The sequence below is a fragment of the Gambusia affinis genome, linkage group LG22 (genome assembly GCF_019740435.1).
Source record: "Gambusia affinis linkage group LG22, SWU_Gaff_1.0, whole genome shotgun sequence".
In the NCBI taxonomy this organism is placed as follows: Eukaryota; Metazoa; Chordata; class Actinopteri; order Cyprinodontiformes; family Poeciliidae; genus Gambusia; species Gambusia affinis.
Genome location: NC_057889.1, coordinates 15,354,707 through 15,378,164, shown reverse-complemented (window position 1 = coordinate 15,378,164; position 23,458 = coordinate 15,354,707). Strand labels below are relative to the sequence as shown.

Below are 23,458 nucleotides of genomic sequence, written 5' to 3'. Positions count from 1 at the left end.
TAAATGTACAATATGCATATTTATTTTGTGAAAACCTGCTCTTACCCATGTTAAATGCAAAAAGTAAGCTAGTTAATAAAGGTGTATTAGCGGCTAGTTACCAGCAGCCTCTGCTGCCCAGAGTCACTCAAACTTTTGCCTGACAGAAAAAGTCAGGCAAGAAAATAAACAAACTACATAGGATTTGTGAGATTAAATAATCCGGCCACAACAAAATTTAAGACCTGTGATTAACATATTTAAGGTAAAATGGAACAAAAAATTATGATTTTAAGAAATTTTAAAACCTTGATTTCAGATACCTATATTTAAGACTTTTTAAGGATGAACAGACACCCTGTTAACGATTCATACTGTCGCCTTTTGCAAACAGGAAATCCAATAATGAACTCCTGATAAAACTTCTTAACACTAAATCAAGTGACGGCAGCCTCACCTGTGGCTGCGTGGTAAGCTTGGGAAGGCCAGCGTGCTGAGGCCTACAGGACACTGCGGTCGGGACGCGTTCAGTTCTTGACGAAGGGCCTCCAGGTGACGCAGGGTGGGAGCGCGCATTAGTCCCTCCCCTGTGCGCCACAGCAGAGTGGCGCCGCAAAGATCCACCAGGGAGCCGTCCCGCAGGGCGCTGCTCTCCCCTTCTGCCTGCATACAGACAGGGATATGCCTACAATTCGACCCAAACCAGATCTACGGAACAAGCCATCGCTGAGGTGACTCACCAGTTTGCCCCGACTGGGCCCAGAGCGCGTTTCTCTGAGGGCGTAGACATCTCCGCACACAGAAATCTCCCTCCACAGGCCCTGCTTGGGGTCCTGCGGGAAACCTTCCGGATGCATCACCAACACCCCGTTGGTGGTGAGGCCGTCCATGTGGCCGTCAGGATTTTTCCACTTGGTGGCTTTCTCCTAGTGATGAGAGCGCCGCTTCAGCATTTCCGAACAGAAAGCGCCTCCGTGCAGTACTGTTATCACACTCACCCCTAAAAAGATATTTTTAGACGAGTCAAAGCCGGCGGCGTAAATGCGTGTGGTGTAGGGCGGGTTGCGCTCGCACACCACTCTGCAGGCAAAGCGGGAGATGGTGCTGGGAGCGATGGAGGGGTCATCTCCTTCTGTCCCCCCTCCGGAGGTGTCGGTCACCACAAAATCAATGGGACTTTCTGTGGACCGTCCGATCTGCATGAGAAACAAAATTCTCTCATGATTCATTATAGTGTTAAAATAAACCAAACCTACAGTTTGTTACTATTGATGATATGACTGCTGAATCGGTTAATAAATAATCTTTTATAGTTTCTGACTAGGTCTCTGACGTTTACTGAGAATTTGAACCATGATTGTTTATGTTTTTAATTATTAAAAAGGAAATGGAAATCCAGTTAATCATTTACAGGAAATAAGGCAAAACAACAACAACAACCAAAAAAAACACAGCCTAAGTTTTGAGACAAAAATAGATTTTCTTTGAAAATTATTTTTAGCACTTAATCGCCGCAACTTTGAACTGAAATAATCTGCCTAGTTTCATGTTGCATTACATAAGAGCGTTTGCGGAGAAACCTGCACATGATCACGTAGGTATCAGGAAGAGGGTGTTTTAAAAAAGAAAAGCAACTGCGTCTTACAGATTATTTTGTGTTTTGTTTTTTTTTACCTGGAACATGTCTGTGCTGTTGTCATGGCAATACTCCACCACCACAGTCTGGTTACGGGACAGTGTGAAAGAGATGCTGTGCTGCCCTCTGCTGTGGACCGCCTGCAAGATGAAAGGAGAAACAAGCAGCATAAGTACGCTACAACTTTTATTTTTACCACTGAAAGCAAAATTAACAGTTTCAGTTTGGTAAAATAAATAAATAAATAAATAAAATCTACTGTACTTTGACCAGACAATGGTAAATCTTTTATTATGCATGTTCCCAAGAAACCCAAGTTGGAAGACGTAAGGGACGGAGCACAAAAACGCCGTTCTTCACAAGTTCACATCCTGCCTCTGACAGGCAAACAAAGGTCAACAGACGATCAAAGGCAGGAAACTTCCAAGCCGTTTTAGCCTGCGCACGCGCATACCTTGCTGTCCTGCGGCGTGTTGAGGATGTGCACAGCACTGGGTTTGACGCCGTTGGCCTTGGCCCTTCGGTAAAGAGCGAAGCGGCTCTTTCTGCGCCCGCGGTCTCCGCTCGGCAGAGAGCCATTGTACCTGGAGACGGACAAGGAAATCAGAACGCTGCAATAAATCGCTGTTCTTTCAGGCGATCTGTAGCGTTAGATGACACAAGAGAGGCCAAACATACAGCCTGGTCAGTTCACTGGTCTATTATAGCGTAGTGTCAAACATATTTGTAAATGAAACAAGTTTTGTTTTTTGTTGCTTTTACTCCATCTTTGTATGTGATGCTGCCAACTTCAAGTAGTCATGCAGATCTTTGGAGGTATACTTTTTTTATTCCCTTGAAATTAATTAAATGAGACAGACAGCTAGCTGTTGCCAGGAGTCATTCAGCTGGAGCAGCCGTCTGAAACCAATACAATCACCAAGACGTGTTTCAACTGAAACTTTAACTCTGTTACTTTTCCCTGACTATAACTGCCTAAAAAATGTTTATCATATTCTCGGTATTGAAGTTATATTTCAGAATAAAAGTACATGTGTTTGAATATAAGCCACGTGTGACGTTACACTTTGTTGGAGAGCTGCTACAGACGACTCTAAAGCGGTTCTCGCAGTTTTTAAGCTGCGTACAACCTCATTTTCACGGTTTGGGTTCACTCAGAAGGCGCTATGCTACTTTCGCTAATCAGCAGAATTTGGTCATTATCAAAACCACTTTGAGGGGGGAGAGGGAACCCAGCACACCAGAAGACTGTCAAAAGATTCGTCAACTGCCCATATTGGGCCACAGATATGGAGCCTTGGGAAAGGATTCATCCTCTTCGCAATTTTCTGTATTTTATTGGATAGACCAACAAAAAGCAGAGTTTACAAGAGACTTGAGATTAGCAAAGAGGCCCACTGTCTATGTGGAAAACAACACTAACCCCACAACCAGAGTTTTAAAGAAATGATTTAGGCCCAAGCATATCCCTGTGTGTTCGAATGGCCTAGTTAAAGAAAATTAAAAGACTTACAGTCTGTGGAAATGTTTTGAAATCGCTGTGTACAGATGGTTTTCCTTCCATCTAACTTTAAGGAATAAAGTGAAAACAGTTTCAGCCTTCTGATGCATAAAATTGCATTACAAGGAGAAGATAAAAAAACAAAAATGTTGAATCAGGGGGTCGAATACTAATGGATATCAAACTATGTGTAATAAATTTGGAAATTCAAGTGTCACTTTCTTTCTACTGAATATTTATCCACTGTTTTTGGATTGGTTTATCACATAAAATTCCAAAACAATATATAGAAGTTTGTTGCTTTTTTGGGGCAAAATACGAAAACGCTCAAACGGGGAGAATATTTCTGTACTGTAAGGAAGCAGTGAGTGCTGAAGCAGTTAAAGCTCTGGTGAAAGTATAATTTAATCATATGGCAACCAATCAAAAACAACTCCACCTAAACAGAAACACGTTTCCTAATGTCAGCGTAAATACAGCCAAAACTTTCTTATATCTATCTTATTCTTTCTTTTACAAACTGAACTAATTTTAACCAGACCAATCAAAGTGAATTTACCACGACGACATTTCGAACAAGTCACCAGTATTGCAGCATTGTTTAAATCACGGAGCAATGACTCAAAGTGAACCTGAGGTCTTCGTGTCCGGGCCGGTCAGATCAAGCTAATCTGGGTCAGGGTGAAACAGGACACATAAGGACAGAGTTCAATGGGGTCTGAGTAACAAGATACACATGTGATCCAAGGCAGAACATTAGAGTACATAAGACAGAAACGGCATAAAAGCAGCCAGAATCTAATTTGAAAAATCAGAACCAGAAGCATAAATCCAAAACAACACCAGACAGGGAGATCCAGATCCTCACGGTACATCTGTGGACCATGACCACGCAACACGCATGTGCAAAGACCACATGAAATATTCACTCCTTCTGCCCCTCAACACGGGGTTTATTTTTGTTAAGGGCAAGCCACCACAGACTCGGGAGCCTGCTTCCGTCAAAGTTGATACTCAGCAGAACGCTGGCGGGCCGGGAGCGAGGGGACTGGGTCGTAAGGCACCACGGGGTTGTAGACGAGAGCGCGCGCGCAGGGGCAGATGTTTGAAATGCTGACGAGTGTGGGCGAACTCTGCCGGACGTGGTGCATCGTACGGAGACTAGTAAAGAGAACGAGTGTTGGCAGGACGATGCTGCACAGAGCAGTGAGGCAGACATCAACCGCAGAGGCCATGTGAGCGTCAGCGGCTGACCTTATCCATGTAAAAGCACACATGCACAAAACAGGCCTGGGAGTAACGATATCAGACAGGAAGCAGAAGAAAGACAAGCCTGTTTAAACATATTTCATCTGATTTTTAAAGGAAGGGGGGGGGACTGCTGTGTGATCAATGGTCTCTAACAATTCCTACCAAAAACATATTTTAGGATCGATTTAGTGAAAATATTATGCTTTACCTAATAACCGCACAGTATTTTCTGTTGTAATATTGTATAGTATGTTGCTACTGTTAATCTTTAAGAACATTTTTACAACTGAATTTCCTTTTTGGGAAATTCAGTTGGCGGGCGGTCAGGCTTTAGTTGCGCCCCCACCAGGCAAAGCATTGTTCATTTACTTATTTTATATATTGTTATCGGAATAAATGTATTACTCTAATTTATTCCGATAACACATTATTATTAATTGGAGACATTTGAACATTTTCTATCAATTTTGACCTTTTTTTTTTTTTTTTACTCAAAAGCACGGTGGGATGACCAGCCTAGCAACCCCTACCCGGCTCTTCTATTATATTCTTCAAGAAATGTTTCTTTTCCTGGCATAATCAGATTAGAATCACTGACTGAAAGATAGCAGGATCTGAAATTGAGCAATTTCAAATGCTCAAAGTAGTAAAATTTGAGAAAAGAAATACCACTTTCATTGTATTCACATTTAAAAAAAATTATATATATATATATATATGTATATATATATATATATATATATATATATATATATATAATTATTATTATATGTTGTTAGTTGTAGAACAGTGCTACTTCATAAGAGGGCTTGGTGGAGGCATAGTGTTTTTTGTGACTAGAAACATTTTCAGAAAGCTTAAATTGTCTTTTGTAGGTAAGAGAAACCGTAAACAGTAAACAGTATTATCCTGCAACTTCTTGAACAGTAATTGAGAACTTGCAGGTCGAAGCTCAACGGCAGCTAGAAATCAGTATCAGTCAGCAAAAGCCTGATTCGTCCCCCTCTGGTTTTATATTACGGGATGCAGATAGCCACACTCGAACTGAAAAAGGCTCTCACTTGTTACTCATCCTGATCTTAAGGATGTAAATGGGAGCTCTGTTCAAACAGACAGACAACAAGGCGGCGGGGGCAACTAATCGGTATGCTGATGAGAGCAACCACAGCCTCTATGTTCATCTTAAGAAAAGGAAGGGATAGGCCATTAGGTCACTTATCTTTGGCAGACACAGGAAGCTCTGCATTAGCAGAGTTTGGTTAAGATGGTGCATCTCTGTGTGTATTTATATTTATATGTGTGTGTGTGTGTGTGGGTGTTGTGGCATTTATGGTCCCTGCAGACCTCTGCACAGCGTGCAGCTGTAGGGGATGGAGCTGCTGTGGAAGCCGGTGGCTGTCATCAGCACATCCTGCCCACTGCATGCATGTGTGCGCTAGTGAAGGAAAGGGGCTTTTCTCCTCATCCTCCTCCTCCTCCTCTTCATTCTCCTACTTCACCTCCTCCGCCTACATCCCTGGCATGAATCAGACTGAGACAATTTTTTTTTATCAATTCTTAATAACCAGACCCTAATAAATAAATAAATGAATACATATATATGTAAGTGAGGTGCATGCATATGTCTGACAATGGTTTGCTCCTCAGACCTACTTTTAGGCAGTCAGGGATCCAGCAGTGGATGACATCATTGGGATTTTCAGCCTGCTCACCCCCACTACAACCATTGATGAATAAGCGGCTACCACCGTAGTAGCCTTCTTATGTAGTACACCAACTGCAGATTTTGCATCATTTACACTGAAATCTGTATTTTTATATTAAGTGCTGGGATATTACTTATGAATGCTGCTCGGTTTATTCGCTAAACCCACTTTGTATCACTATTAAGCTGTCAGACTATTGGTAGAACCGACGGGCATGTGTAATAAATGAGCCTAACTATGTTACTACAATACAGCTGGTGTCGGGAAAACAATGTTAAGAGCGACATATTGTGAGTAAAACCGGATTTAACACGTCGCATCACGGATTACTGTGTTAATGGGGCTCCCACGCGTTTAATATGATTTGTCGCTGGAGCGTTTTTTCCCCTCAACCGTTTCGGTACAGAAGGACTTACCCTAAAATGACCAGCTCTCCGTATTTCACCGGGTCTTTAACGGGCACATCATCGTTTCCGTCTTTTTTCGGCGAATTCATCAGACTGGACTCCTCCAATGAAAAGGAAAAATAAGAAAAGAAAAGAAAGAAGCAGAAAACCTCGACCAGTGGCAAAAAAAAAAGAATAGTGAGGAGATAATAAAACAAAGCTAACACACTCGAAACTATATTTGGTTGGTGGTCTTATCAAAGTTTGGGCATAGTTGGGTAAAGTTTTCCCAGACGTCCTGGTGTTTGTTTTATCGTTTTAATCCTGTGAAGAAGCATCTTTTCTGGCGGTTAAGGCCAGTGGGAAGCTAGTTTGTATCGCGGTAAATCTGTTCAGTAGCATAGGGAACAACAACGGCTAACGGCAGGGTGTAAGACGTACCAACTTTTTCAGGAGGGTAGGAATTTACAATGTGCTTTAAATACTTTATAAACCATCGTTCTATCCGCTTATTTTAATTCCGCATTTCTTACAACGTATTTAAATGCTATTAGTTCGTATGAATTAAAGAAAGACGTGTTGGTATTTTAAAACGTGAGTGAACTGAAAAACAAACACCACCTTCAGGAGTCCAAATGGTTTCTTCCATCGAGAGACTCTGGTTCCCACTGATAGAATAAAATGAGGCGTTTGGAAATTCACAGGAAGTACTTGTGTCCCAAGGCGTATTGATGGATTCTGCCGTTTCTAAGCTGATAATATACATCTTCTAATTTAATATCCGACCATAAAGCGTTAGTACTGTTGTAGTTCATTATAAAGTCTGACGTAATGAGTCTCTTTGCGGGCAGAGGCAAGATGTGGGTGAGCATTAGCGGGCTCCAGAAAGAACCTCTTTGCTGTATTTCTTATGGGAGCTGAAACACAAACATAAGCCAGTTTGAGGCTTTGAATCTCTGTCATCTCTTTCTCTCCTCCCCACACATACTCACTTCACTCATACTGTCACAAAGTGGAGTAAACTATAACGTTGTAACCACAAGAGGGCAGTGTAGAGGCAAAATAAACAGGCCAGTCTATTAAATAAGTTGATTCTTGTTGCTATAGGCCTACATAATTCGTAAGCTACTCAGGACTACTTTATGGTGTTTTTCGCTTAAGTATTTCTTAACGTTTGATTGGCTGCAATTGATTTAAAAATGATTGAGTTTTCAGTTTCTGGTTGCTGTCATGTTTTATTATTTTAATCTTGACTATATTTGTGTAAGTAATTACAAACAAATTCATAATTCTTTATTAATTTGCGGTTTTGTATTTTACTCATTAAACATTTAAGATAAGAATCATTTGGTTTTAATCATTTATATTGATGCTTATTGATTTAACTATGCATGTATTCATTATTTTCACTTACTAGATGTAGCAACTGACATTTATGTAAAAATTAATTTTTATATCTAGCATATTCGTGTAAGTTGACATTTCAGGCAATGAGTTTTAGAAACGGTTAGTTTAAAATGTTGTCCCTTTTCTTCTCGAATCTAAAAATTGTTTATGCCTTTCTTTTGCATGATTGTTGCTATTTATTTGTTAATCTATTCATTTTATTGGTTCACACGCAAAATTTGGAACTACTTGTGTCCAAATCTGGAGAAAGTAACGACAGACGTACAGTGCAGATCGTTGAATCTTTAACTTGACTGGAGGGGTTCACAGCAAGGTAAATTCGCCTTCTTCTCTCCTTAGATCTTAATAAGAGCCAGACTGGAGTGCAACACTATCCTGTCAACACTTTCTCTCATGTGAGCTGTGAACCTCAGCTCCTCCTTGCTATGGGCGTCTTTACTGCTGCTTTGATCAATGCCCTTCTTGACCAGCCTGTCAGTTTAGGAGCTCTGCCATGTCTTGGTATGTCTGTAGTTATGTCATACACTTTCAAATTACAGTTGATGTTTTGAACAATGTCATGTGAGATGTTCAAAGCCTCTCACGTGGCTTTGTTGTTTTATAACCAAACCATCTTTAAACATTCACACAAATGTATCCCCGACCTGGTTGGCGTGTTCCTTGATCTGCATGATCATGGTCTCTTAAGAAGTTTATGGCTGTATAATGATGCAAAAACTGGAGAAGGTTCACATGGTTCGACTTGGTTTTTTCTTTTTTTTTACAACAGACTATATATGAAAAGTTTTGTTGTTGTGAGTATGTCCCGTGTTTTGCCTCTAAGGGCTCCAGTGTTCATCTTTGACTACAGACTATTTGGATAGAATCCAAAGTTTCAGTAACAAAATCTCGTCAGTCCACCAGCTGGGTATAGGTGCCTTTAGCTGAAACAGAGGTATTAAAAGGAACACGTAAAGACTTGCATGCCCTGCACAGTCCTCTGCAGCAAGTGGTAATGTTGGCCCCTGTAAAGCACTTGTCCATGAAAATGTCTGTGTTAATCAGAGAAGTGAGTAATGGGTGATTACTCATCAATGAGTCTCAGGATAAATGAAACAGGCGTCCACACCCTTATTTTATGAATGGCAGCCTCCTGCAGAGATAGTGTCCGCCTTTAATGATGACTCACTTCTTCTTGGGTATAAAGAAGTAGATTACACAAGCTGCTTTGAGTCTATCACTTGTTTAACCTCCAAAATAGTTTTCCTATGAGATACAAAGGAGAAACTGGATAGACCAGATGTGTGCGCACATGTGTGTGTGTGTGTGTGTGTGTGTGTGTGTGTGTGTGTGTGCCTTTCTTCCTTTTTTCCCACTGTGGGATTAAGGTCACACCCTCTGTTACTCTGCCTTAAAATCTCTGTCTGCTTTTCCGTGGCTGTGTGGGGCTGAGTTTTAACACAAAGAAGCAAACAATCTTCCAAGCTTTTAAATGATGAAAAGTTTATAGCTACATTGTTCAGACAGAAGGACAAAGATCCAATTTAGACAGCTGGAGTTGTTTATTTCACTTCTCAGCTCAGGAATTTAAAGTATGACCCGAACGAATGTATGGACTCTCTGCTGGACAGACCCTATGGAAAGATTATGCAGTAATCCCAAGAGGAACATTTTCCCTTTGCTTTGCGCATCAAAACTTCCTGTTTTTGCTAAAGAGCATATTTAGAAGGCAAAAGCAGAAAAACAGTAGGAAGGACTTACTGGTTCGTGGAGTAGCATTTAGTTCAGAACCAACTCTTACTGTCACAGATGATCACAAAAAGTCGGTCAGTAAGTGATAAATATGGAGAGGGAAGAAAGCCGAATAACAACAAATAAATAACTTGTGAAATAATTACTTAAATGTGTCATTAAAACTGGAAATGAATCCAGAAATAATTTGTTAAATACAAAATGAGCCACGTGTGCCTCAATTAAATGCACGGATTTTATTTTCCATGATTTAATAACTTATTTTATGTGATGAAGCACATCATGAACTAATTTAATCTGTTGACTTGCCGGCAAACCCCGCCCACTGACGTTTGGTTGCCGGCAAGTCAAGACAGTTTCCTCCAAGGTTGCTAGGACTCTGGGACAATATTTCAACTAGAAGTGTGAAAATAACTTCTGGTTATTTACCGAGTGAGCAACTTGAGCCTCCATATCTCCAGTTTGGTCTGAAATATCGCTAATAAGTTCCCAAGAAAGCTCACTCGTGGAGGAAGCTGCCACAAGCGTCCGGCAGTGTCGACGTTAGCACCGCCCACATATAATCAATTCTATATTTGCTGAATCATTTCTGTATTTAATATCCAGTTTCGATAAATTAATGACACATATAAAATGTTATTTTATAAGTTCTTTGTTTATTGCAATGTGGCACTTGTCGCTCTTGGTAGATAAACACATAAAGAGCACAAAATTTTCATCCACAATTTAAGCTTTCTGTGGCAACGAGTTGAGATTTTCTTTTCCTATTTCGCAGGATATGCTCTGCTGGGCCCTGGTAGGTTTGCCTTGGTGCTGAAGTTTAGACAGACTGATTAATGGGGTGGCAGTAGCATCCAGAGTCTTTTCTGCAGCCCACGGGGATGTGTGTTTGTCTTTAAGAGTGGACAGCTGATAATGTCCTTAATGCAGTCTTCTGCACCTTTCCACAGTGCCTTCCCTTATCAGCTGCAGAGCCGCATGCCTTAACAGGATGCTGATCTGACAGAGGATACTCCCACTGGCGCCGCAGCAGAAGGACATAAACAGATCTTGAGAGAGTTATTTTTTTTTCTCAGACTTCTCAGGAAATTCAGTGTTTGAGAGGCTTTTTTTTCATTGAATATTTTTGAGGGTTTTTAAAAAAAAAAAAAAATATCTATACCCAAAAATTAAACTTCGTATTCCGCCCCTCACCCCCACCCCAATTTTTCTGCGCCGATATTCAGTGGCAAGTGAAAATTTAATTTCCCCCTTAACTCAATTGTGTACTCTGTTTTAAAGCTGAGATGTTTTTAACGCTCAGGTCTTTTAGCCTCTTGACCTTCACTCTGTTGGCATGCTGGCGTCCTTCATTGATCAGCTCAGCTTCTTCTGTGCTTTCCGACAACTCAGTAATGGTCTTTGTGGGATGAGAACGAACACAGTTGAATGTGCAAAGAGGGTGCACACAAAATCCTGCTGGGTCACTTCGTCTACCCATGGATTGGACGTATCATTCAGTGTTTCGTTCGATTTGAGAAGAGGCTAAAGGGAGTCGAGCCTTTTGAACTGAACAAAGAACAAATCAGATCGTTCAGAACCTCTTCCAGGATGCAACAAGAAGTAAGAAAATGATATAGAATCATCTTAATGCCAGCAGGTTGATGTAAACACTGAAGAAAACCAAAAGACTGCACAGCATCAGATAACTGTTTTCTTGCTTTATTGCTCTACAAGGTCTCCAGCAATGTACCTGAGTTTAAATATCTCAGCCACTAAAGTATACATAAAGTGCTTAAGATCAGTTAGAGTTTATCAAAGCCCAAGATGTATATGGAAAGCATACAAGGTGATTCAAGTATGTTATTTGTTAGTAATACAATTGCAATTTTATACATTGTGCAGACGCTTTAGGTGTATTAATGTAATTTTTGATTAAATTTTGGAGGAAAGCATGAACATTTAAGCAGTGTTAGGTATGGAGTACATTTAACTTTTCTCTATCAATAAAAGTGCTATTACACATTTTGAGGCGGTAACTTCTAGTGCAAAATAAGTAACAAATTAAAAGCAATTATAACCCAACCAGTACTTTTCTAGTAATCTAGGTTGTTGTTTATTCTTTTCAAGCGACTCTTCGGTAAGATTAGCATTTGATTTTGTCACTTTGACACATTTTTTGGGCTTGTGCAGTTTGCTGAGTCGGCAAACAGTAACAAAAAATGTTGTGGTAAATCAGCTTAGGCACTTTGTCGTTGATCCAGGTTGTTTTTGGCAAAATAACTCAATCTGGATTGTTTCTTATCCAGCAGTTATAGTAATGTATAAAATGGGGCCTGAAACAGAGCTCTCTGGGACCCCTGGTCAAAGTGGGGAAATGCAACAGCGGTGAGTCTTGATAGCTAAGCCCAAACTTATTCATACCCTTGTCCGATTTTGGTTTAAAACAATATCTTTATTTTACTAGCACGTTTCTTCTGACTGTAGGTGATATTGATGTTCTGAAGGTTCCCAGCAAGAGTCAAAACACCGACAACAATTTGCCTGGCATGTGATTCACGTTTGGGAATATTATTGCACCACCTGATGGGGATCCAGATCTGCAACATAATGGCAACTGCACAAACCTCTTTGTTCTGTATAAAACAGCAACAAGAAAGAGTTTTAGACTTGTGTTTAAGAGAGCGTAGCCTCTTTAAAATTGAAGTTATGCTTTGCAGTTGTTGAGGCCGATCCTGCAAAGGACGGCGACAAAACTTTGGCCACGTCCACGGCACAGTTCCATCTGGACCAGATGTTTTTAGTACCGTTCTATGATTTGTGTGTGCACCATCTGCCCTCTGTCTGGCTTGAGGTTTGGCCGGTGCAGTGGTCTTGACAAAGAAGCAATTGAATCGCTGCTGCTGCTGTTGGCAATGTACTTTAGTTTTCAACACCCATGCAGCTTTTTTTTTTTTTTTTTTTGCAAAACATGTGTGTGAGAGTATTAGTACCTTATCAGTCAATGACAACAATATGATATATTGGCTTCTTCTCAGTTGTGATTATGCATAGCTTGCATACCATGACACTAATGCTGTCTACATAACTTCTCATAATAACACGGGATTGAAGCAGCAAAACCAGAAAGAAACAGCTATGTCAAATCCTCCAATTTACCCAGAAGCCATATTAAATCAATTACATTATTAGAATTTTTGAAAAATTAGCACAAATATGGATATTTCAGAGATAACTTTATTTGTATGAAACACAAATCCAGAGAAAACATAGGTTTTATTCAGGCTCCCAGCTGAGCTGCTGATTCTCATGCGTTTGTTTTCTCCCTTTTGTAAATATCAGACGACTGACACACGCGTGCCAGGTTGTAAAAGCTGACGTGCTTTCGAATGTTAAGCAGACAAAAACATTTTTATTTTAAAAACCATATCAAAATCAAATGTGGATCGAAATAATAGTAATGTTGCTTGTAAGCTGTAGAAACCGGTAAAAAAATAAAACACATCTCTTAATTTGGATTTAGTCTGTATTGTATGCTGAAGTTTCCACCTGAACATTTGGTGGGGGAATGGCAAAAAAGAAAAAAAAGATGGGAGTCAAAACAGTCATTTTACATCACTTGTACACTCCAGCCATCTGCTGCTGGTTTCTTTGTCATTGTTGCCATAGAGACAGCGGCAAACAAAGAAAAGGTATGTCTATCATTAAACAAACTGTCTCCCCTGTTTGTGTTGAGAACTTGAAGGCAACCAACAAAGCAGAACTTGAGACATTAAAGCACAATGCAAGCGAAACTGAACTGCAACAAACGACTCTGCCCGCAGTGTGTGACTGCTAGGTGTGTCCGTGTTTTATGCATTCATGTATTTTATGAGCAGGCGCGATGCCGCAGATGGCTCAGCATATTCTAATTCTCCGATTAGCAGTTCCTGGAGCGGCTCTGCTACCTGCTACTGCTAGTGATTTCAGCCTGCCCCCCGGGGAGCAGTCTAATTGCACGCGCAAGCAAGTTTTGTCACTTTACACCAAATAAACAAATGTTGTAGCAATTGACTGTCTGGTCTTTGCTGCGGGCGGCGGCTTCAGCAAGACTCACAGATCTCAGCGTAAAGCCGAAGATCATGAGAAGCTGGAGATAAGAGCTTTTGGTGGACAGAAATCACAGCCAAAACGGACCAAATGTAAAGCTCATAAACATGTGACAGGATTAACCTTTGTATTCGGGGGGAAAAGGGCAGAGAGTAAAAGCAGCAGTTCAAGTTTGAGTGTCCTCTCGAAAAGAGGAACACATGCAAGGAGATCTATTTTTAATCGCCTAATTAAAAATAATCTGTGGTGCGCCGTCTTGGTTTTTAACTCGAGGTGTAAAAGGCCTTTAATCCTGCACTGCTGAGCTCTACTACAACTGTTGAAACAATTTTAATAAGGCACCTGCTAACAACCTGCTGCACATGTACATGACCCAAGCACTGAGACCTCACACACACGCACATGCACACACACACACACCCACATGCACACCCGAGTGCTTCACGTTAAAGCAGATGGCTCTTCAGATGGGACATTTGTAAGAACCAGTGGGGAGGCTCTGTGTTTGTGTGTGTGTGTGTGAAGTGTGTGGGGTGGGTTATTTTGGGATTTTGTGCTGTGTGTTATTTAGGGATGTAAATAACACACAACAGAAACCAGAGACAGAAACCTGCCTTGTCTGTTAACATCTCGACAGCATGTATATTAATAATTACACAAACTGTAATCTTTTACCTAACTCTGACATGTTTTATTTCTGCTGGTTTCCAAAAAAAAAAAAAAAAGGTGTACTGATGCACGGTTGGTTGTTTCACTGACATTATGGCGTGGAATCAGGTCACTAATATTTTTTCTGCTCATAGAAAGCCAGTGCCTTGTGTCCTTTCGGGCCCATGCCTTAATAACCAGTCTCTTTCTTTCATTAATATTGCCGTCTTCCTTTTGCTATCTCAGTCTGTCCATCTGCCACTGTGGTGTGCCATGTCACACAGGAAGGTTGCAGCACATGTCAGTTCCTGTCACAACCGAAAGAACAAGTCAACATTTATCCACCCCACTGTGCCTTAGTCTATAGACGACAAAAGATTTGGCGTAATTAAAAACTCTCGAGGATTCCTGTTGTTTAAGATAGGCATCGGTAGAGGTAACCATTATTGCTAGGCTTTTCTTCACTTGGCTTCTGAGAATTTTTTTTAAACAAAACAAACATGGTGTTTTGCATTTCTTAACTTTTTTTTATATTGTTATTATTTTTACATTTTCTCATGTTAATGTCACATACATCCATTTATTTCAATGGGCTTTTAGGGCGTGAGCAATTTTAACGCAGAAGGAAAATGCTACGCATTTTGAGTCAACTTAGAGTCAATACGTTAGTCAATTAAGACGGCAAGTTTTTTTTAGATTTACAGAAACGGACCTCTAGTCAGTTTCTCTTCTAAGATTGCCATCTTTTGTCACATCGACTCTAAAGCGCTTTACCCACAGTATGATAGGGCCAACACCATGTTTCGCCATCGGTACGATGTGTTCAGGGTCATGCCAAGTTTAGTGTGGTCTGTTCTGATCTTTCCTGACCAGAGCTCCTCTTCCACTTGTTTGCTGCTCGTGTACCTTTTGTCAAAAAATGCAAATGGATTCTCTCCAGCTCCTCCAGAGTCAAAGCGGGCCTCTGGATTTGTGCTCTGATCATTAAACTTTGTCCGATTTGGTCATTTAGGTGGACGGCCTCGGCGGGTTCACGGTTCTGACGTGCTCTTTTTATGTTCAGACAAACAAAATAGTTCCCACAAGATGAAATGTATTCATGGGTGTGAGTATAAAGCAGTTGCACACAAATCCACACCACATTTCCAAATTTGCATTGGTGAAACATTTAGAAGACCATGTACCGTTTTCCTTCCAGTTCTCATTATGCAGCACCGTGTTGGTCGACGACACAAAATCCCACTAAAATACATTGCAATTTGCGGTCTGAATATGACAGAAAGGGGTATAAATACTTCTGCAGCTTTCTGTGCCTGCGTCTAATTATACATTTCATTCAATAAAGATTAAATGAGACGGATTTCATCCAGCAAACACTGCCGCTAATGCACCGCCTCCATTAATTACAACTGTGTGGCCTAAATCGTTGGTGCTGCATTGGTGCTGCCTGCGGCAGAAGCACGTCTCCTTCCCATTGCACAGTTTTCCTCCAAAAAGGCGAACGCAGGCTCTGGGCTCCCTATAATTATTAGCACATTGTCCGCAGCAGAGGGAAACGGAGTGTGCAACAGACTCGGAGGAGCTCTCAAAAGTGCCCTGCTAGCTGAATGCCTAGCAGGGCACTTGTTGCTTTAATGGATGCCGTTTAAGCAGGGAGGTGGGGGCCTTTGTGCTGCAACTGTGACGGCGAAGCCCATGCTCTCCGGCCAGTCCAATAATAGCACTGCTTTTGTCCTTTTAAGCGGAATCTGCTGGAAAGAACGATTGTGTCGATGCGGAGAAATTCTACTGGCCCTGCAGCGAGTGACAAAGAAACACATTTTTAGCTTAAAAGGCCCCGGGAAACACAAGCGGTAGGATGCCGAGGAGAAAAGGAAAACTGTAAAAAGTAGCTCATTGAATTCCACACAGCAAATGATGATCAGTGGCTTGTGCTGCGGGGTTTAGGACGAATCATCGTTTTTTTAAACTTTGCTAAAGGGTCACAATCCAGCAAGGCCGTAGGAACAAGTTTATTATTGGGGGGGGACACATATCAAAAACCTGACAGATCCTTGAGCAGAAGTGTCAAACAATGGTGTCATCAACACGTTACTCTAATGATTAGCCAGTGTCTGATTAGAGTCTAATCTGACCCCTTGTAATGCGTAATCTAACGCATTACTACTTTCAGTCCATCCATCCATTTTCTGTTCACCCTTTGTCCCTAATGGGGTCAGGAGGGTTGCTGGTTCCTCTCCAGCTAACGTTCTGGGCGAGAGGCGGGGTTCACCCTGGACAGGTCGCCAGTCTGTCGCAGGGCAACACAGAGACATACAGGACACACAACTATTCACACACACACTCACACCCAGGGAGAATTTAGAGAGACCAATTAACCTGACAGTCATGTTTTTGGACTGTGGGAGGAAGCCGGAGAACCCGGAGAGAACCCACCATGCACAGGGAGAACACGCAAACGAGAACATGCAAACTCCATGCAGAAAGACCCCGGCCGGGAATCGAACCCAGGACCTTCTTGCTGCAAGGCAACAGCTCTACCAACTGCGCCACAGTCAGTCCAATAATCAGATTAAACTTAAGTATCCAAGTTACTGTGTGTTACTATATTTGTCTTTTTTTTTGTAAACACATATTGACATTACACTTTAAACAACAACAGAAAAGGCTAATTTTGCTGCGGTTTCATTTCCTTGTGATGAAATTGGGGCTAGAGTAGCTAAGTTTTTAGACAACGTTAGCAGTAAAATATTAGGCGTGTTACTCTTCCAGAATTAAAACGAATCAAATCAAAAAAGATTTGATTCTATTCATGAAAGTAAACTGACAAAAAGATGTTACATGATGTAAGCGATATTCCTGGCAACATTCTCGACAGACCGTTAAGCTCATTCATACGGAGTTTCTTCCTCCCTGCCTTTAAGCTCTCCGAGCCGTTCAGAGGAGGGAGGAGGGAGGAAGTGCTGTGCTGAAGGCGCTGTGGTGCGCCTTCAAAATAAAAGCACGCGAGTGGAAAATGTGAAAATCAAATATTTTTCGCAACTGCGGTGAAATTATTAGGGGAGACAAATGCGCCTGCCTCCAATATTGTTCCCCCCGATTCCTATGCAATCCAGTATTTCTTAGGTAAATTAGGAACAGGTAACTCTGTTTTCACACTGCAGATGACAAGTGACATGTTGCACATTTTGTAAAGCAAACAACTATTAACTGTACTGAAGCCTGTAGGCAAATAGTTGTGAAGCACAACTATTTTTGCCGGAATGGCAAAAAGAGATATTTTGTTAAATAATTCAATTGACTACTACTAAGAGTATTCTAAATTTTTGATTTTTACTTCATCAAAAATAAATAACACATGACATAGACAACTATAATATCTCTGCATATTTAGGTTATTTGGAATGTATGGAAGCCTGTTTCCGCCACTCTGTTGAAACAAAAATAATAATCTCATTATATTGAGATAGCACAATATAATGAGATAATTTATTTAATTTTTTAAACAGAGTGGCAGAAACGTACTTCCATAGGAATGCGACTGTTGCTGTTCTATTTAAACCAAGGCCTTGTTTCAAATCATAATTCAAATGATAACTATAATTCAAGTGATAACTATATTCTTACTAAAGGTTTCTCAAACCAGCCTGCACCTGCAATTGGCAGTAAAACTTAGGAGGAAAAGCTCAGGAATTGAAACTTGAAGGGTTTTTTTTTGGTTGTTACTTTGGCCCCTGACTCTGAGCATTAGCAAGCGTAAACTCTCCGCTTCTATGGAAACAGCTGTAGCAGGAGGACACAGACGGCCAGTGTCTGAGGCGTGAGAAAACAAGCACGTCTGCTCCTTTTTCTCTTCCATATCCACGTTTCTTTCTTTGAGGACGTCGACATTCGTGTGCCGTTTCAATACTCCGTTCGCTCTCTTTTGTGTCTACTTGTAAGGCTTAATTGGTGGCTTTCCGCTGAGCTGAATGAAGAACTGGAGGGAGATTAAAATCAAAGAGGAACGCCTGAGTAAACAGTTGACAGGGGAACTACCAGTAGGCTTGGTTTTTGAGCTTTGTTTGAAGTCGACCCCGTCAAAGGCGTACAATAGAGCAGTCAGCCTCCGCCCAGGGGAAAAGAACAGAAACAAACAAACAAACAAACAAAAACATGTAGAAAATGTCCATTTAACTATATTGTTTAAACCGAGGGGCCACAGGTGAGCCTGACAGGGTTTGACACCAGCTATCGTGCGGAGCACACTGACAGCGGTACAAAAGGCCTGTGACACACGCAGCGTGATTCACCGGACCCAGTGCTGACGTAACATCAGGAGTAGTTTCAAACTCCTCTCCCTTTTACACATTTCCTCTCACTGGTTCCCCCTTCTGAGCCACGTTTCTCGGTCAAAATTTTCACATACAAAAACCAAAAAGGGTCGTGAATGGAAAAAAAATAAAAACAGAAGTACGGCTCTAACAGAAAAAAAAACAAAACAAAACAAAAGCACAGAAAATGTTTGTGTCTGGTGATCCTACTTAAAAAAAAAAAAAAAACGCTGGAGAAGAAGCGACGGCGGTTTCGTGAGAGATAACGGGGCCCCGTCTCATTTGTGTGACTATCTCGGGTGAACAAGCTCCGTCCTTAAAGCCGGACACATGCGGAGTGGCGCTTTGCTCTCGGTCAAGCTTTCACATCGACAGCTGCAGAGCAAACACAACAAAAGCAAACAGAGCAGCAGAGAGAGACACAAAGCAAGCATTCCTGAACAGGAATTCATGGACTTTTTTTGTTTTGTTTTGTTTGAGTCTTTGGGAGTTTTTTTTATTTATATACACGAGATGGAGTCACATACACAAAGCAAAACACACAAAACACTTTATAGGATTTCACCTGTCCTTCTGGTGACTCTCAGATCTCAGTGCCAACACTCAGCTTTCTTCAAAAAAATAAAACTTTCCAGGCTTTCATGCCATGCCTTCTTTCTTAAGACCGCATTTTCACAAGCAACTTTATTCCTTATGTTTGAATGGCATGGGTGACACATGACGCTCCAAGCGGAGATATCAAGTGTTAAGCAGGCAGAGGAAAGCAAAGACTGAATGCCTTTTGAAATAGTATCGCCCGACTTCAAGTCTGTGCCTCAGGATTAGTGGCTTTACTGAGAGGCGAAGCGGCAGGGCGGTGATGAATAAACTTCATCATCATAATCATGTGAGTTCCTCTCGGCTGTGCGTGCGTTTTTGGCGGCGACTCTGTCTTAGCAATGAAATCTGTAGAAAAGAAAACACGAGAACCGCCGCGAGAGTCTGCCACCCCGGACTGAACTGGACCGGACGAAGTGATACCCGGAGACCTTTTGACGGGAGTACGCTTTACCTCGCAATCACTACACGGAAACTAGAGCTCTCATCATTTATTCACAACAAATGACTCACAGGAGCAGAAAGGAAACAAGCCGAGACTCACTTCTCTTCGGTTTGTCCTTCTTTCAACTATCGCAACGCCCTAAGCTCTCATTTCCTCTTTTATGAGTTCAACCTTTTTCAGAAGGGAAATATTGCTTTTTTTTCTTTCTCTTTTTGTAATGCAAAAGTAGCAACCGGTCATTGAAAAGGCACCACTTCCATATTGATCTGGATATATATTTCTTTTATTATTTCAACAGCATAGCATAAGAAAAAAAGGTACTGGGGGGCGGGGGAGAAATTAAACAGCAATATGGTTTTAAACTTTTAACAGAATTGAGTGCAGGACTTCAAACGGGCTGGTGATGTTTAAAACATAAAACAACCAAAAAGAAAAAGAAAAGAGAAAAAAGAAGCACCTGTTTCAGAGGCGGTGGGGGGTTGGGAACTTTGTAAACCTTGCTGGAGTCCAAAAGTCAGTTCAAGAAAATCCAAAAAAAAAAAAAAGTATGCACTACCAGCAAGTTGCTCAACCCCCCCTCCCTTCTCCCATTCAAAGTGCAAACTCAGCGGCTGAGAATACCCTTCGCTGTCTCAGTTTCGGGGAGGAGCGGGGGGGGGACACCTGGAACCCTGGTCCGGCCTAAGGCAGCTGAAAACTACAAAACACTCAATGGAAGCTCTGAGAGAAACGAGAGTGGGGATGACGAGACGAGAGACTGGTTGGTAACAGATTCTGACCCTGAAACAACCCCGTCCTCTCTCCCTCCCCCGAAAAAAAAAAAAAGAAAAAAGTATATGTATATATTTATATATCCATATCACAGTGCCAATATCCAGCGTCCACATTAAACATTATCATGGATGGAACCACTGCACAGGAGAGAGGAGCTTCCACATCTCATTCATCCCAGTACAATCAGTTGAACTTTTTAAAAGGTCCTAATAACACGCCCATAGTACACATTCTGACAGAAAACGGAGGCATTTTCCCCCCCCCCCAGAGTTTTCAAAAGTGATATGCTGATCTAGGAAACGGTTTCTGGGCTTTTCCCCCCATCCTTTGGATACGTAGCTGGGTTGTGAGAGCGCAGGACGAGAACTAAGTAGGAGGGGGGGGGGCGGCACCTTTCAGGTGAGTCCCCCTTTAAAAGAAACGATACAATAATGAGGAAACAAAAGCAAAATGCAGTAAAAAGCACAAAAGTAAGATGTGTAGATTAACAGAACTGATTACACAGATTGAGAACTAAAGAAAACTAATAAATGAAGAAAAACACTTTTTTTTTTTTGCTTAACTGAAAATTTGGGATTAAAGTGAAATACTTATCGTAAAGAAAAATAAACCAATAAGTAAATTACGACTCTCTTTAATACACTTTAAGCAAAGAGATCATTGAATTGAATTAATTGCTTCAAATTGCATCCTTGTTTTTTTGTTTGTTTATTCTCTGCTACTTTTGTGTGTGCGTACGTCAGTGAGTGAGTGTGTGTGTGTGTGCATGTCTCGAAACGTCCAAGCTGGTGGGTGGGAGGAAACATTAGGATTTGTAATTTGAGGTAAGCCAGGTCAGGCCCTCGTAGAGTCCATCCCCTGTCGTCGCGCACGAGGGCTGAACGTACCAATTCCTATCCCGGATCCGGGTCAGGCCCAGCTTCTCCTGGATCTCGTGGGGCTTCATGGCGTCCGGCAGATCCTGCTTGTTTGCGAAGATCAGGATGATGGCGTCCCTCATCTCCCGGTCGTTGATGATCCGGTGGAGCTCCTGCCTGGCCTCGTCGATCCGGTCCCTGTCGGCGCAGTCCACCACAAAGATCAGGCCCTGCGTGCCCGTGTAGTAATGTCTCCAGAGGGGCCGGATCTTGTCCTGGCCGCCCACGTCCCACACGTTGAACTTGACGTTCTTGTAGGTGACGGTCTCCACGTTGAACCCCACCGTGGGGATGGTGGTGACCGACTGTCCCAGTTTCAGTTTGTACAGGATGGTGGTTTTCCCGGCAGCGTCAAGTCCAAGCATCAATATTCTCATCTCCTTGTTGCCAAAGATCTTTGACAGCATCTTCCCCATCTTGTTTACTGTGCATAAATACTTTGTTAGAAGAAGAGGGGGAACTCCTAATTAGAGCCAAGTTTGTTTTCAGGACAACAGAGAAGGCCTGGGTTCAACGTGAAGCTACCCACGTGACAACAGTGGGTTGACACAAGTGTCAAAAAGTCTGAGAGCTGGCAGCAGCGCTTAGGTCTTTACAGTACAATTAGCTGGATTGAGGTAATCTGGCCTGAGGAATCAGAGGGACTTCATGGGGTGCTTTTGCAGATTTGGGTGGGGATATATTTTCATGATCCACTGCCCTCCAATGCGAGAAGAAAAAATGACATTCCCTTCTTTCAAAGTCGGCATAGACCACACAATCCCTCCCAAAACCAGCAAAAATAGGGGTCGACTCTGCTTACAAGATCCTTTTTTTCCCTCCCAGGTGACCGAGCAGAGTCTGGTTTGAGGAGTTCTTTCAACCTAAAGAGGACAATATAAATCAGGCCCAGGCCAAGCCGGGGGATCCCACTTCCTTCTTGGCCGCCGGCTGTCCACACTTAGCTTATTCCCCCTCGGTGAATTTCGAAGCACGCCGATTTTCTTCGCTAACCGGCGGCGACAATTCAGAGCCTTCCGAGTTCGCTTCAGTAACCGGGTATCCACAGGAGGACCGCTCAAAAGGTCACTGATTCATCCGACTTTCTTCTCTTCCTTCCCCCTGTGACATAGGAGCGGTCCGAAGAAGGGAGGGGTGTTAGTACAGAGGACAACTTTGAATCCGACAAAAAAAAAACTCTCTCTGCTGAAACCTAAAGGCTCAACGGAAAACAGATTAATAAAAAAACTGCAAGAGCGGGATAAATACCTGCGTCTGCGGCGACCATTCCCCAGTCCCCCGGGCCGTTTCTCCCCCACTCTTGCCGCTCTCGATTTGTCTTCCTCCCTCTGTGTCTCCAGCCGTTCAGTCAGGCACAGCGGTGGCGGGGCTGTTACCGGAAAAGGTGCGGACCGAGATCAGCCGCCACTTCCTCTGCAGCGCGCACTCACACACACAGAGAAGTGCTGCGTTCAGGACCGCGAATAAACTTCCGTCCTTTGAAATTGCAAAGAAATAACGCTAAGACTATTAGCATGGCCTTAAAAAAAACATAAAATAAAATAAAATAAAATAAAATAAAATAAAATAAAATAAAATAAAATAAAATAAAATAAAATAAAATAAAATAAAATAAAATAAAATAAAATAAAAATAAAATAAAACAAATAACATGTCAGACAAGGAACAAAGTGGAGCATCCAAAGCACTTGCTTTGCTTTGTTGTACTTTATTTGATATAAAACAATGTAAATAATACAAACCAGACTCTAGCTAATTTGCCTAGCTTACAAGTTGAACACATTTTGAGTTATAAAAGTGTGAATATTTAATTTAATTTACATAAAATAAAGTAAATAATTTCATATAAAAACTAAATGTAGGTAAGCATATCTTTGTAAATCTATAAAGTAAACAGTAAAATAAATTCAATTTGAAATTATGAATAACATTTACAGTGGTGACCTTTAAAAAATATTAAGCTTGGATATTTATTTATGCAATCTTATTGTTAGTACAGAACTTCATATGCTATTTTTGTTTTCACTTTTATTCACAATTTCAAATTTATTGGAGCAGGGTCAATAGAACCTAAAGCCAAAGGCTAATTCACAGGCCCA

At 41.5% G+C, this 23,458-nt stretch overlaps 2 protein-coding genes across 11 annotated transcripts in view; both read right to left on the bottom strand.

Moving 5' to 3' along the window:
* LOC122824978 (E3 ubiquitin-protein ligase pellino homolog 2-like) overlaps nucleotides 1–6,884 on the bottom strand; it is a 48,845-nt gene extending 41,961 nt beyond the window's left edge. For 7 of the 8 annotated variants that reach the window (XR_006369569.1, XM_044105968.1, XM_044105971.1 and 4 more), the window contains exons 1-6: nucleotides 6,490–6,875; nucleotides 2,070–2,199; nucleotides 1,654–1,755; nucleotides 978–1,175; nucleotides 720–905; nucleotides 437–642 (exon numbers count right to left, since the gene is read on the bottom strand). Coding sequence is in view for 7 of the 8 variants with exons in the window: in XM_044105968.1 (XP_043961903.1) it covers nucleotides 437–642; nucleotides 720–905; nucleotides 978–1,175; nucleotides 1,654–1,755; nucleotides 2,070–2,199; nucleotides 6,490–6,569 (902 nt within the window). In the remaining variant the exon portion in view is untranslated. Of the gene's footprint in view, nucleotides 1–436; nucleotides 643–719; nucleotides 906–977; nucleotides 1,176–1,653; nucleotides 1,756–2,069; nucleotides 2,200–6,489 lie in introns of all 8 variants that reach the window. The other variant, XM_044105967.1, reaches the window with a different exon arrangement.
* A 2,266-nt stretch (nucleotides 6,885–9,150) lies between these two features.
* On the bottom strand, nucleotides 9,151–22,803 carry arf6a (ADP-ribosylation factor 6a). Of its 3 annotated transcripts, none has more exons than XM_044105966.1 (3): nucleotides 22,608–22,803; nucleotides 21,209–22,460; nucleotides 9,151–9,201 (listed from the first exon to the last, which is right to left on the bottom strand). In XM_044105966.1, exon 2 carries the CDS (start codon nucleotides 21,773–21,775, stop codon nucleotides 21,248–21,250), a length of 528 nt encoding a protein of 175 aa, XP_043961901.1. In that variant the 5' UTR covers nucleotides 21,776–22,460; nucleotides 22,608–22,803; the 3' UTR covers nucleotides 9,151–9,201; nucleotides 21,209–21,247. The 3 variants fall into 3 exon arrangements, 2 of the variants coding, with proteins under 2 accessions (XP_043961901.1, XP_043961899.1); XR_006369568.1 differs by having other exon boundaries at nucleotides 9,171–9,200; nucleotides 21,194–22,460; XM_044105964.1 differs by lacking the exon at nucleotides 9,151–9,201 and having other exon boundaries at nucleotides 20,702–22,460.
* Nucleotides 22,804–23,458: the final 655 nt, after the last annotated feature.

Excerpts from the sequence above, each read along its gene's own strand:
- arf6a (XM_044105966.1), bottom strand. The coding sequence starts at position 21,775 with ATGGGGAAGATGCTGTCAAAGATCTTTGGCAACAAGGAGATGAGAATA.